The 12,967-nt window shown below is 43.5% G+C and overlaps 1 protein-coding gene across 1 annotated transcript in view; it reads left to right on the top strand.

Moving 5' to 3' along the window:
- The first annotated feature begins 6,006 nt into the window (after positions 1 to 6,006).
- LGR4 (leucine rich repeat containing G protein-coupled receptor 4) overlaps positions 6,007 to 12,967 on the top strand; it is a 96,496-nt gene continuing 89,535 nt past the window's right edge. Inside the window, exon 1 of the mRNA XM_036259518.1 lies at positions 6,007 to 6,685. Coding sequence (XP_036115411.1) covers positions 6,501 to 6,685 — 185 coding nt within the window. The 5' untranslated portion in view covers positions 6,007 to 6,500. The remainder of the gene's footprint in view (positions 6,686 to 12,967) is intronic.

Raw genomic sequence — 12,967 nt, 5'->3', positions numbered from 1 at the left:
TTTCCAAGGTACTAGTGAAAATCACAGACTACCGGTAGTTTGCTTGTGTTTTCCAAAGCATTGCCTCAGATTCTTTTATTTTCATTTTGAAAATGATCTTAAAGACCTTTTCAAAAGCCTTGGGATTGTTAGAAGTTCCATTCTGATTGCCACTTCTCTTATTTTGAAGAGAGCCATGGTAGCTGTCACTAAACAAAAAGAAAGTTTTATGGGCATCTTTTTGAGACATGAGTTGTCTAGGTCAGGAAAAGAAAGACAATTTATAGAATGTGAAGTCCTCTGTCCACATCCTACCACAGCTTCTCTTTGAGTCTAAAATCTCTTATTGCCTTCTTTTCTGGATTTATTTTCAAACATGTTTATGTAGACAAAGAAGAGTTTTCCAGAACATTCCAGTAGCAGCAGCAGAACCACCCTCCACCCCACCCCAAGGGCTACTTTTCTGTAGGCACATTCTCTGTGGAATGCACAGATTTTGCACGTACTTTGAAATCATTGTCTCATGCTAAGTCTTTCTAAAATGTCTAAAGTCTTATTTGGAATTTTGAGGGTGTGAAAGGAACTCAGTTCCATGACTGAACTTTGCATTAATGCTTTGGTCCTAACACATTCTCAACACGACGAAGTGATCATCTTCCCAGTTTTCTATTGTGAATTTTTGACCTTCGCTTTCGTGTTACAATTCCTGGGTTCTCGAACACATTTAATTTTTTGCCTCGTTCTGTTTCTCAGTGGTTTCTGCACTCAGAACTCGGGACCCATATGTGGTTCTATAATTCAGCAGCTGTGGCCTTGAGTCTCATTCTTCTCTTGGGTTAGATTTGAGAGACAAAGATCTGGGAAAGGAAATCAGACATAGAAAGAATTAAGTTATCCAAATGTTTTGAAATTTGAGGTCACTATGGGTCCTCAGAAGTAACGAAAACAATATCTAACCCATAATATCACAGCAGGTCAGGAGACTAAGACATTTTTGGCAACATTTTGAAAGGGGCTGTCTTCAAGAACGGACTCAGCCAGTCACATCGGAAGCCTCACCGCCAGTCCCTATAGCCCAGAGATCTACCTGTTCTGCCCAGGTGGCATTTGCTGCTGCCAACCATCCCCAAGCCGTGCCCGAGCACCAGGTGGGGTGGAGGAAAGAGAACCCCGAAGCCCAAAGTTACTGGTTTAGCTTAAAGGGATGTTTTTGATAACAATTTTATTTTTTGTGATTCAAAATGATCATTATTTTTAATTATCCCTGAAAAAAAATAGGCACTATTTTCTATGCACAGTAGAACCACTCTAGGGACACCGAGACTCAGAAGAAATATATGAGTATAATCACCTATTTAAGACTGCATCAGGTCAAATATTTGGGGTGCCTTTTCGATGACATGTACGGTAAATCCCAGTGATCAGGAAAACTTCTGGGTCATTCATTCCAGAAAGAGGGGCATTTCTAACCTTGTAATGGACTCTTTTTGGCCCATTGTGCAATATAATTTTCAGCATAAGCTCACCACAAAGACAAGAAATTTGAAAGTTCTTGATCTCAATTTGCAAAAAAAAAAAGGTGGTCACCTATGAGGTATATTCCTCTGATTTTACATAATCCAGAAAATGGTTTTAAAAATAATCAGATTTCAGTAAAGGATCAGCACCTATGAAACAGAGTTGGGAGACTATGGTCCATGGGCTAGAACTAGTGCAACACGTGTTTTTTCCAAAAAGTTTTATTGGAACACAGCCACATCTATTTGTTTTTATATCATTTATGGTTGCTTTCGTGCTACAGTGGCAGAGTTGAATAGTTGTGATAGAGACCGTATGGCTCATAAAGCCCCAAATATTTACCACCTGGCAATTTACAATAAAAACAATATGAACAACCCAATAGAAAATAAACAGGCAATGCATAGGAGAGCACACCAAATAGCTAATAAATACATAAAAGGATGAAGTTGCAATCAGGAAAATTAAAATTTAAACAGCACTTTGATTTCATTTCATATGTATCAGATTTTTCATTTATTTTTATTATTGCAAGTATAACAGATGTTCTCCCTTTTTTCCCCCATTGATCCCCTCCTCCCCACTACCACCCCTCTCCTGCCTTCCCCACACTGTTGTCTGTGTCCATTGGTTATGCATATATGCAGAGAAGTTCTTTGGTTTATCTCTTCCCCATATGTATCAGATTTGCACATATTTAAGTCTTACATTATCAGGTGTTGGTAGGATGTAGAGTAATGTGTCATGGGGTTTCTTATTCTCTGCTGAAGGAAGCACACGTACTATTACTTTAGAGAGCAATTTGATGAAATCTCATAATGATGAGTTCACATAATTTATGACCTAGCAATTCCACTCTTACACGCGCGTGCACACACACACACACACACACACACACTCGGGTGGGGGGAGGGGGAAGGAGAGAGAGAGAATACATTTTACAGAAACTCTTGCATATATGAGTGAACAAGAAAACTTGTACAAGAATATTTATTCATGGCAAGATGGTTAGAAAAAAATAGATATAAATATAATATTAATGTAAAATGGATAAATAAGTACTGGGCACATTCTTTAAACATAATACAATATAATAATGAAAATGAATTAACAGTAGCCACATATTTCATGAACATGACTAAAGTTCATAGGTTGAGTGAAAAAAGCAAGTTGCAATAAAGTACAGAATGATATTCTTTATGTGAAACAATACTATGTATTGTTTAGGGGTACACACATATGAAAAGCATAAAAATATGCATGGGAATTAATTGTAAAGTTTAGGGAAAGGCTTACTTCCCCAGAAGAGGAAGAGGGAAGGAATATGATTGAGGAGGGGTACAAAGGGAGCTTCAATTACATTTATAATATTTTGTTTCTTAAGCTGGTTGTTGTAAACTCAGATTTTTGTAAATTGGAAATATTTCATAAAAAGTAAAATTCTGACTTATAGTCCAGTCAATCATAGCATTGCCAGAGAACCCCCAACCCCTCCAATCTTCCAAGATTGTGTTTCCTAAGGAGCACGTTGGGCCCGTTCACCCAGCAGGTAGGGCCTCTGCATACAATTGTGTAGCCTCTGTATTTACAAGAGTGCTTGGGTGAGGGGATGAGTGGGACCAAAGTCCAGCTTGCCCTCTAGGCAACCCGCCAGGTGTCCTTGGCACAAAAGCCCCAAGGTGAGCATCACCTGAAGAGGGAGCCTTCTTTATTACCCTGCAGTATATGCAGAAACATAGCAGCCAGGCTTCACTTCCTGTGATTTAGCCAGTGGGTGCTACAAATGTGCTCATCCAGAGTTATGAAAAGCTAGATAGAGGAACCTACCTAGAGGCAGAGTCTCCATTAAGTTTATTTTTTACTTGCCATCAAATTTTGGTTCATCCTGATATCTTTCTAGGTTCTTATGGTTTATGTAAGAGCTGGGTTTTTTTTTTTTTCCTAGTTATCTGGGAGTAATATATATATATATATATATTTAATATGTTTTTATTATTGATGAGAGGGAGAGAGAGGAAGGGAGAGGGAGAGGGAGGGAGAGAGAGGGAGGGGGAGGGGAGGGAGAGGGGGAGGGGGAGAGGGAGAGGGGGAGGGGGAGAGGGGGAGGGGGAGGGGGAGAGGGAGAGGGAGAGGGACAGGGAGAGGGAGAGGGAGAGGGAGAGGGAGAGGGAGAGGGAGAAAGCACACCCTGGCCAGTTTGGCTCAGTGGTTGGAGCATCGGCCTGCGGGCCGAGAGTCCTGGGTTCAGTTCCCACCAAGGGCTGCAGTTTTTCCCTGGCCCTGGTTGGGTCGTGCGGGTGGCAGCCACTCTATATGTCCCTTTCACATCAATGTTTCTCTCTCTCTTCCTCTCTTTCCCTTCCACTCTATCTGAACAAAAAAATGCCTCGGGTGAGGATAAAAAAAAGAGAGAGAGAGAGAGAGAGAGAGAGAAACATCCATATGAGAGAAACATCACTTGGTGGCCTCCTGCACACCCACCACTGGGGATTGAGCCTACAACCTGGGCATGTGTCCTGATCGGGAATGAAACTGGGACCTCTCAGTCCATGGGACAATGCCCAATCCACGGAGCCACACCAACAGGGCTATCACTTTCATGTGATGTAGCATCAAAAGGCTAGTGCTAGCCGGGCTGGTGTGGCTCAGTTGGTTGAGCATTGTCGTGTGCATCAAAAGGTCACCAGTTCAATTCCTTGTCAGGGCACATGCCCAGGTTTTGGGTTCAGTCCCCAGTGGAGGTGCATGCAATTGTCAGCTTCTATTTCCCTTCCTCTCTTTCTAAAATCAATAAAAACGTGTTCTTTAAAAATGTTGATGCTACAACCCAGCCCTATTAAATTACTTTACATTTTTCATCTAGCTTTGCACATGAGTCTTATGCTTACTAATTTTGAAAAGCACTACTTTAAAAGGAAAAAAAAAGGAATTAATTGGCAAAAAAAAATCAATCAGTAGACTCAAACTGTTATTTAAAAACAGCAAAAAAAATGTGATCTATTGGCAAGAAAAATGCTGTCATCTTTCAATGGTGTTGTAAAAGAGAGGTCTGAAAGGAATCAGTTAAAGAACCCACATTTACCATTTTTCCTCACTTCACCTGCTTATGAGAGTTGAAGAAACTAATGGAAATGATTTAGACAATGGAAGCCAATGTAGGGAAGGCTCAAATGGCACCAAACAAGAAGCCTGGGAGTTTTTCTGTGATCATCTCCAGCTGAGCACAATATCTGAGCGCTTCAGATTTATTATCTATAAAAGCAGAGGGTGTCCATCAATCTGTAAGTTCTCTTTCACACCTACAATTAGAGGAAATATGTAATCCCTAAAATTTGAAGTCAAAGCATATTGTTATATATTGACTCTCCATCATGTAAATAAATGTATGTTAGCCATGTGTCCAACCAGGCATTATTTTCAAAGTGCCTGAATGCAAAGATGAAAATGTTTCGGTTTAGGTCTGCATTAACTTGTTTTCATTTTCTTTACTTACATGACATGAGTAGTCAATTTTATGACAGTGGCATTCTTAACCTTGTCTGCCTTAAAGTACTTATGAAAAATCTCTCAAATATAGAGTAAAACAACCCAAAGGCATAGTAAAAAAAAACAAGAAAAGAGGTGCCCATAAAGCAGTATTTGGTACAAATAATGATTCCGTGGGGTCTATTAAGCCACAAAAAGTCCAGAAGGGGAAGGAATGCTGATAATTACCTAACATCAAAGTTACTGCTGGCTTCTCAATGGTAATCACTTAGCACTAAACTTTTTGTTGTCTTGAGAAATCATTCAGTATTCAGAAACATCACTTCCTTTAATCCTTACAAAACACCCATGTTTTAGAATTTTAAAGTATGGGAGAAAGCAGTCTGACTTTTGATCACCAAAATTCTGTATTGTCGATGGTTAATTGCTAAGATTTAGCTACCAAGTGCATGTCAAGATAGGTATAAAGATCTCAAGTGAGGTGAGAGGCTTGTGGGGTGTACTGTTTTATTTTGATATATAGCTAAAACTGAAATATTTATATTAGGTTAAGGAAGACTTTTTCCTCTCTTCTTCAAAATATTTTTTTCCATTTGCCTAACTCCCAAAGTCCTCGCCGGTTGAACAGGGGAGAGTCATTTGAAACTTAACTGAATGCTGGAGGCAAGTTCTATTTTTCAGGTCATCCAATTTAGGAGATCCAATTTCTGCAGAAGGAAGACGACGGGTGGGGGAGGGAAAAACCAGACTCTATGTCTTTAGATCCTTCTACCTTCAATCCACAACCTGCCACACAAATAGAGCCAAGTCAGGGATTTTGCCTTGAACCACCACCACCACAACCTTGTCACTCAGGCCCGATAAACACGCCTCTCTGGTCCCGCTCTTGACCAATGGCGGCTACCCTTCTTGCATAGTAATGAGCCCGAGACCTCCCCGGGCCAATGGCGCTCCGGGAGAAGGGTTAGTTTTGCATGTACCTAAGTGATTTGCATAACCCAGTGGCTGGGGGCTTGGGAACCCGAGCGTGCAACCCTAGAAGGGAAAAGGACGGGAGGAGATTGTGCCGCGGCGGCGAGCGACCGAGAAAGAGCCCGAGTGTTTGTGCGAGAACCGGGCGGGGGCTGGGGCGAGGGGCCGGCATGGCTGAAGGCTGCGCTCCGCAACCTTGAAGAGCGGTTGCAGCGGGAGGCCGGGAACGGGGAGGCGGGTGCGATGGCAGAGCGCGGTCTCCGCAGCTGCGCCCGGCCGGGCCGGCTGGCCTGAGCCGCCGGACAAGCAGGGCTGCCTCTGCGCTTCCATGGAGCAGCGGGAAGGGCGAAACTCCGGAGCGCCGCGTCCCTGCGCTGCTGCCGCAGACTGTTGAAGGGGCCGAGCCCGCACGACAGCCGAGACAGGCGAGCCGCGGCTCCAACCCGCAGGCCGGCCGCCCGGGCGGCGGGGGCATCGGAGGGCAGCGGAGGCGCGCCGAGCGAGCGGCGCCGCGGGAGAGGCCGGCGCAGAAGGCGGCCGCAGCAATGCCGGGCCCTCTGGGGCTGCTCTGCTTCCTCGCCCTGGGGCTGCGCGGCTCGACCGAGCCCAGCGGCGCGGCGCCGCCTCTCTGTGCGGCGCCCTGCAGCTGCGACGGCGACCGTCGGGTGGACTGCTCCGGGAAGGGGCTGACGGCCGTGCCCGAGGGGCTCAGCGCCTTCACCCTAGCGCTGTGAGTGCGGGCGGCCCGGGCGCCGGGAAAGGGGGTCGGAGGAACCGGGGCCGGGGGGCGGTGGGGGCGGAGCCAGTGGTCAATCCCACCCGCCCCCATTTCCCGAGGAGGGGGGCGCAGGTCACCTGTGTGTGGGGGGGTGCTTGGCACCCGCTTTGGCGCCGCAGGCTTTCCAAACTTGGTCAGTCTGTGTGCGAGCCGTGAGTAGCTCTTTTCCCCCGACTTTTCGGGCGCAGTCACCGCACCCCCCAACTCCCTAGTGCATCTGGGGACCCTGATCCAAGGAGGAGGGAGGAATCTGGAAACGCTTGTCCCTGGCAGCCTTTTCACGCCACCTTCCCCTTTCACGCGGGCCCCTGTTCAGCTGGCAAAAGGTTTGCAGTCGGCAGGGTGAGGGCGTCTAGAATTTGGCCGGAGTCTGTAGACCCAGGCACGTTTCTTGGGGGAAGTACCTGGAGCTTCCTGGGTTCCAGCCTGTGGGGAGAAGAAACACCTGCACCTCTGGGCGAACCTCCTTCCAGTCTGGCCCTATCCAGATAGAGCGACCTGCACCTCGGTCCAGTTCCACTCCGGCCTCACCAACAAATGCCAGGGCTCAGGGGTGCGCAGGGGAGCCAGGCCAAAACCAGGGAGAAGAGGGGGAAATTGCAGGTTTCTCTTGGTGAAAATACTCTTCTTACCCACCAAAACCTTTTAAAGAAGGAATTCTAACCTGAAGGACAGGATTTGGGACGAAAAAGTTCCATACCATATGCTCTGCCCAATCGGAAAGGTAGGCAGCAGTTTTCTGCTGTATAGTAACCAGCAGGACTTGCCTTTTGAGCTACTTGCGGTTGGGAAAACACTTAACATGGGTTTAGACATTCCCTTCAGAAAAGAAGAGGTATCTGAAATCTGTGTTGGAGGTGGCGTTGGCAAATGCCACCAATAGAGGAAGAATAAGGTAATTGAGTGCAGGGCTCCGTGCATGCTCTTGTTCTTGTGTTGTGTGGCCAGTCCAGTGATTACATCTAGAGCAGTGAAAGAACTGTTTGAGAGAGAAAGGGATTCTGAGAGGCCCTTGGGTAAAGGGAATTTCCTTTTACCTTATAGCTAGTGAAAGGGACCTCTTAGAAATAGATTTAAAGGAATAGCAGACCCTGTGAAGAAATCCTTTCTCTGCAGGCCAGAGCAGTTGCTGTATTTCCAGGTGGGTGGTGGGAGGTGTTCTGCTTGCCCCCTGGTAATGGGTTGTATTGACAGGCCTGTTGCCTTGGAACCTGTCTCATTCTTTGGCCTCTAGCCCCTTTCTCAGTTTTTCCCCAGGCTCAGGTGTTAGTTAGGTACGAGAAACCATATTCCTTCAGTACGATGCAATTTAACTTTTCAAAGAATAAAGTTAACTTTGCAGTGAAGAACAGTTAGTCCACAAAGGTCCTTTAAATGGGAAAGTTGAAGTGGGAGTGGAGAGAAGTGAGGGAAAGAAGACCTGGGTAGGGAAGATGGGGCTCTTTTTTCCCCAGGTCTTGAAACTGTCAGGTAATTCACTCGGGAGAGCTGCCTTTACCTGAAAGCTCTGGCAAACCTCTCTGTAATAGAAAAGCATAATTTTACTGTTTTGGCCGTTGTAAAGACCTTATTTAGCAGATTCCTCGAGTTTTAATGAGTAGGCTTGCCCTATAAGGAAAAGGGCTGTTTTACATTAGTACCCAAAACCACAAAGAAATATCACATTTTTATGAGAGCACACTCCTCTCTGTAGAGCATCAGGCATCTTTTAGAACTCACGGAAGGTAGTGAAATGCTATATTCTCAACCTTGAGCACTGCAAAATGTATTGTTCATGGCTTGGGAAACAGAACAATATTTGGCACCAGTCCAGATTAGATTGCCTGAACTAGCATCATCATTGCACTTTCTGAGCTGCAGTGGTGAGCAAGTGTGTTACATTTTCTTCTTCCATCTTGACCTATGGAGTGATTGTACATCCGCATAACTCCTTATTTCATCATAAGACTCTTCATTTCACCCTCAAAAGGATATAGTATATGACCGTCCCATCTAAAGGGCATTTCAAGGGCGTTACATTTGCATTTTGGGAAACGAGAGAGTCCAGTGATTCTTGAAAGCCAAGTTGAGGAGGGACAGGTGCTGGGGGCCTGCACACTGCAGAGGATCTTACAGGACACCTTGGGTTCACCTGAGGTCTCTTTCCAAATCTGCTCTCCCAGCACAGCTTTAGTGAGCTGCAGTTACACACCAAGGACCAGAGTCATGGTTCCCAAACTTCAATTCACAGATTCCTAGTTTCTGGAGCATGTGCGTCAAAGCCAATTTGGTTACACATAAAATTACAAACACAAAAATGGAAGTTAAAAAAGATGAGACTGCATTTATTAATCAGAGTTTTTTTTTATCTTCTCATTCCTCAGTGGTGGTGTGCCTTCACCTCCCCCAGGGGTGTGTGCATCCCACTCTGGAAACCCCAGGACTGACAGACAGCAGGGGTTGTACCTTAACCCCTCTTGGCGTCCACAGAGTTGGTACACCGGAGGCACTTAAACATGTTGCAGTGGTTAAATAAGGACTCAAGGCCACCCCGAGGGGCAGGATTGGGAAATGGAATTCAGACGCCATTCCCACACAGGATTGCCAAATTCAGCATTCTCACCATTCAGTCTTTTGTCCAGATCTGAGAAGGCCCCAGAGAGTGGATACCTGCTTCTTCTCCTGTAGGCTCGTTTAAACTTGTTCAGTCTAACAGTGTCTGTTTCCTGCTGAAAGCTGCTTTATCTGAGGCTGGGGGCAGAGTCAGTAGTAATCCTCAGTATTGTTGATGGGATTCCCGTGTTCACACCTCTTGCTGCACCTGTAGTGATTATTTGTATTTTGCAACAGCAGTTCCCAACCCTGTGTCACAATGCACTGGCTTGTCACAATTCACCCTAAAGTGTTTTAAAGGAAGTCTTGAAATGTCAAAGTTTATTTTATCAAAAGAATTGAAAGCTATTCCTGTATTATGGTAATAAGGTTACTCTTAATCACCTACATTCCAAGATTCTTGATTCAGGGAGAAAGAGATGAAGTCACAGGGTGGTGGTGGTGGTGGGGGGGGGGGTGTTGCACACGGTTGTCTTCTGGTGTGTATGTTATTGCCACAAAGTTTGAGAATTATAGACCTGGAGCACAAATTTCCACATCCTAGATTATGTCTGGCACACAGTGTTAAGATAATAAAGGCTGTTTCTGTGGCTTCACGGAAACAGGGGTGGGTCTGAGCCCTTGATCATTGTCTAGACCATGCAACTAAGTATTGTGTGGCCTTGGGCAAGTCATTCTACTTCTTTTTCTTTTCTTTTTTTTTTGGGGGGGGGGGTGACAATATCCTCATCTGAAAAATGAAGTAATGGGATTTACTAGATTATATCAAAGGCTGCTTGTAGCTTCCAGAAGTTCTATGATTTTATAATTCTTACATACTTTTATTTTTTATAGTTTTTCTTTTATTGATTTTTTGTAGACAGAGAGGAAGAGAGAGGGAGATAGAAACATCAATGAGAGAGAACATCAATTGGTTGTCTCCTGCATGCCCGCCACTGGGGACTGGGCCCACCACCTGGGCATGTGCCCTGACTGGGAATCAAACCGGCGACCTCTTGGTACATGGGTCTATGCTCAACAACTGAGCCACATCGGCTGGGCAGTTCTTACATAATTTTAGGATGGCAAGGTGAGAATAATGTTCTGATCCTCTCATGTAAAGCTCCCAGGAGTAGCAGACTGTCGTTCTAGTTGAAGTTGCACAAGCCCATTCATTGCCATTTACTTGGAGGAGGAGTTCTTTGTGTTTAGAAGTGTGTGTTAGGAAATTTGCCATGGAGACTTGTAGAATGCATGACTAGCTAAGGCGCTTTGCGAGGGCAGAATAGTCCTGCTTGTTTTCTGTGGGTATGGCTTAACACTTGGAAAATAAAATCACCCTGTTTCAGTAATTTGGATACTATACAAAAAGTTACTCAATGTCCTCACTTCCATATAATTAGTCATAATCTCTTTAACCTTCACACTGTGCATATCCTGTACATGGGCAGGTTATCGAGCTTTCTGTATAAATGATGGTTACCTGAGGGACTTGGAAATGTTTTAAAAATAATTTGTTGCTTTTTCTTCCCTTTTGGAAGCATCATCCCAGATTCTTCCCTAAGGTGTATTTTTTTTTTTTTTTTTTACTACACTAAACACCTCTCTTTTAAATCTTTGAAACTTTTTTTTTTTACCTTTTCTTCAGTGATTGCTGTAATCCTGGAAGGTCAGTAATTAGTGGCAAAATGTTTATACCTTTCTGATGGTAGAGTTTGATATTTCTTGATTTCTGAATTACCATCTATAAATGTAAATGTTAGCTTAGTTTGTGTGGTGTGTCTTTCTAGAGATGTATTAGTATTACATACAAGTGAACGTTGTTTTAAACAAGGTCAGTATATGAAGATCTTTAAGTATAGATCCTTTATTTTGCAAACTAGTGAAATACTGGATTCTCTTTAACTGCAAGAGAAGAAAGAGCATCCTGCAGGGAATATGGAGAGCTAGTTTTCAGGTTTCTCAATAAATCACATGAGTGACCTTGAGCATCCTATGTACCTAACCCTTCGGGACCTTGGGTTTCTTCACCTTAAAGCAAGGAAGTTAACAGTTCTTATTGCCAAGAGTTTTATTTCTGTTTAATTTAATTTTTTAGATACATTTCTAGCATCCTCTCTGCTGTGTTCAGTGAAGTACAGGTGCCTAAATTGTGAACTCTTACCCCCCAAAGAGACCCCCAGTTGTCTAGTTCTCCTGGAGGAGTATTTTCATTGAATGGGGAACTCACTGCCTCACAAGACAATGATGTGCTGGGTGTGGTCTGAGCAATTCCTAGGATTTGAACCAGTAATTCTCTCATTCTGGGCTCCTTAAGGCTTGTGGTAACCACTAATATTGTATGATTTCCAGTTGAACTATATACTAATGACAGTTATGGTATCACAAGCATTTATTGTCCAGGCACTTGGCTGTTAGCATTAGAGTTGTAAGGTAACATTGACAACTTAATCTCTTAGGGAAGATCAAAGTTCTGTACTGGTAGGTGGATCCAGGCAAGTTTAGGCATTTTCTTGGCCTCTGTCAGTCTATCTTTCAAATTCTTATTTTAGTCATCTTTATACTAGAGGAGAGTACTGACAGCCTGCAAGTTTTTATTTTGGTTTCCAGTCTCTTTGGTTGTGCCTATCCTTGTATTTTCATTATCTTATCAATAAAAAAATGGATATTGGAGTAGATGATGGCCAATGTCTCTCATTGCTTTGAATTTCTCTGACTGTGTAGAATATGAAGCAAAGTTGTAAGAATCCTTTAATGACTTATTGAAAGTTTTCTAAGACTCTAACTTTTTCTCTATAAAATATATATAAATTTACATAAAGCATGATATTGGTTGGTGTACCTAGATGAAAGTTAAACCCTGCCAAGTGTGCCCTTCACTCTGAAAAGTAATTAATATAACGTAGAGTGTTCTTGATCAGACAGCTTAGCTCTTGTAATTTTTTATGTTCTACAGCTTGCTCTTTAACTGCCTTCCTCAGCCTTCGTGTTTTTGGCAATGCTGAAAGTTTGTTTTCCTATGTGTAAGTGAACGTGGGTAAACCCCCCCCCCCCAACCGTGTTCAGTGACGTGCAGTTTTGTATAAGCTTCATTGAGGATAATAAAATGCTCTATTTTTACATTCTGTCAGTAAAGAAGAAACATCTAGGATTTTTAGCAAATCAGTACTAGCAAATCACAATGGCTAATTTGTCTGCCTTTCTTGACTGTTTTGTGTGTGTGTGTATTTTTAGGCGCTTGATGGTCAAACTGTAGGTGAGGCATCAGCTCTATTGCCTAAAATTGGGTGAGTTCAAAGCCAAGTTTAGAAATCAGTCTTAGCAGGAGACAGATCATGATTTTAAAGTTCATATACATTTAATGACTTTGCAACTTTCTAAAGATGTTAGCAAGTTAGTACTCAGGTATCCCCTTTAAATGGGAAGATGAAATTATGGAGCAGAATATACTCTGATTCACCCCCCCATAGACAAATATTTGTGATTCAACTATGTATATGGCTGGGACTATTTTTAGGAAGATTCTTAAAGCATTCTCAAGTATTCTGTGTCATGTACAAGCAATTAAAACTGAATGTTTGGGGTGGTTGTTTTTAGTCTCTAAAGCATGTTTTGATACCACTACATATTTTCATTGTCAAAAAAGCGCACGAGCAAAATTTG

Source organism: Molossus molossus, unplaced genomic scaffold (assembly GCF_014108415.1).
Source record: "Molossus molossus isolate mMolMol1 unplaced genomic scaffold, mMolMol1.p scaffold_m16_p_13, whole genome shotgun sequence".
NCBI lineage: Eukaryota > Metazoa > Chordata > Mammalia > Chiroptera > Molossidae > Molossus > Molossus molossus.
This window is presented reverse-complemented; position numbering and strand designations above follow the sequence as displayed.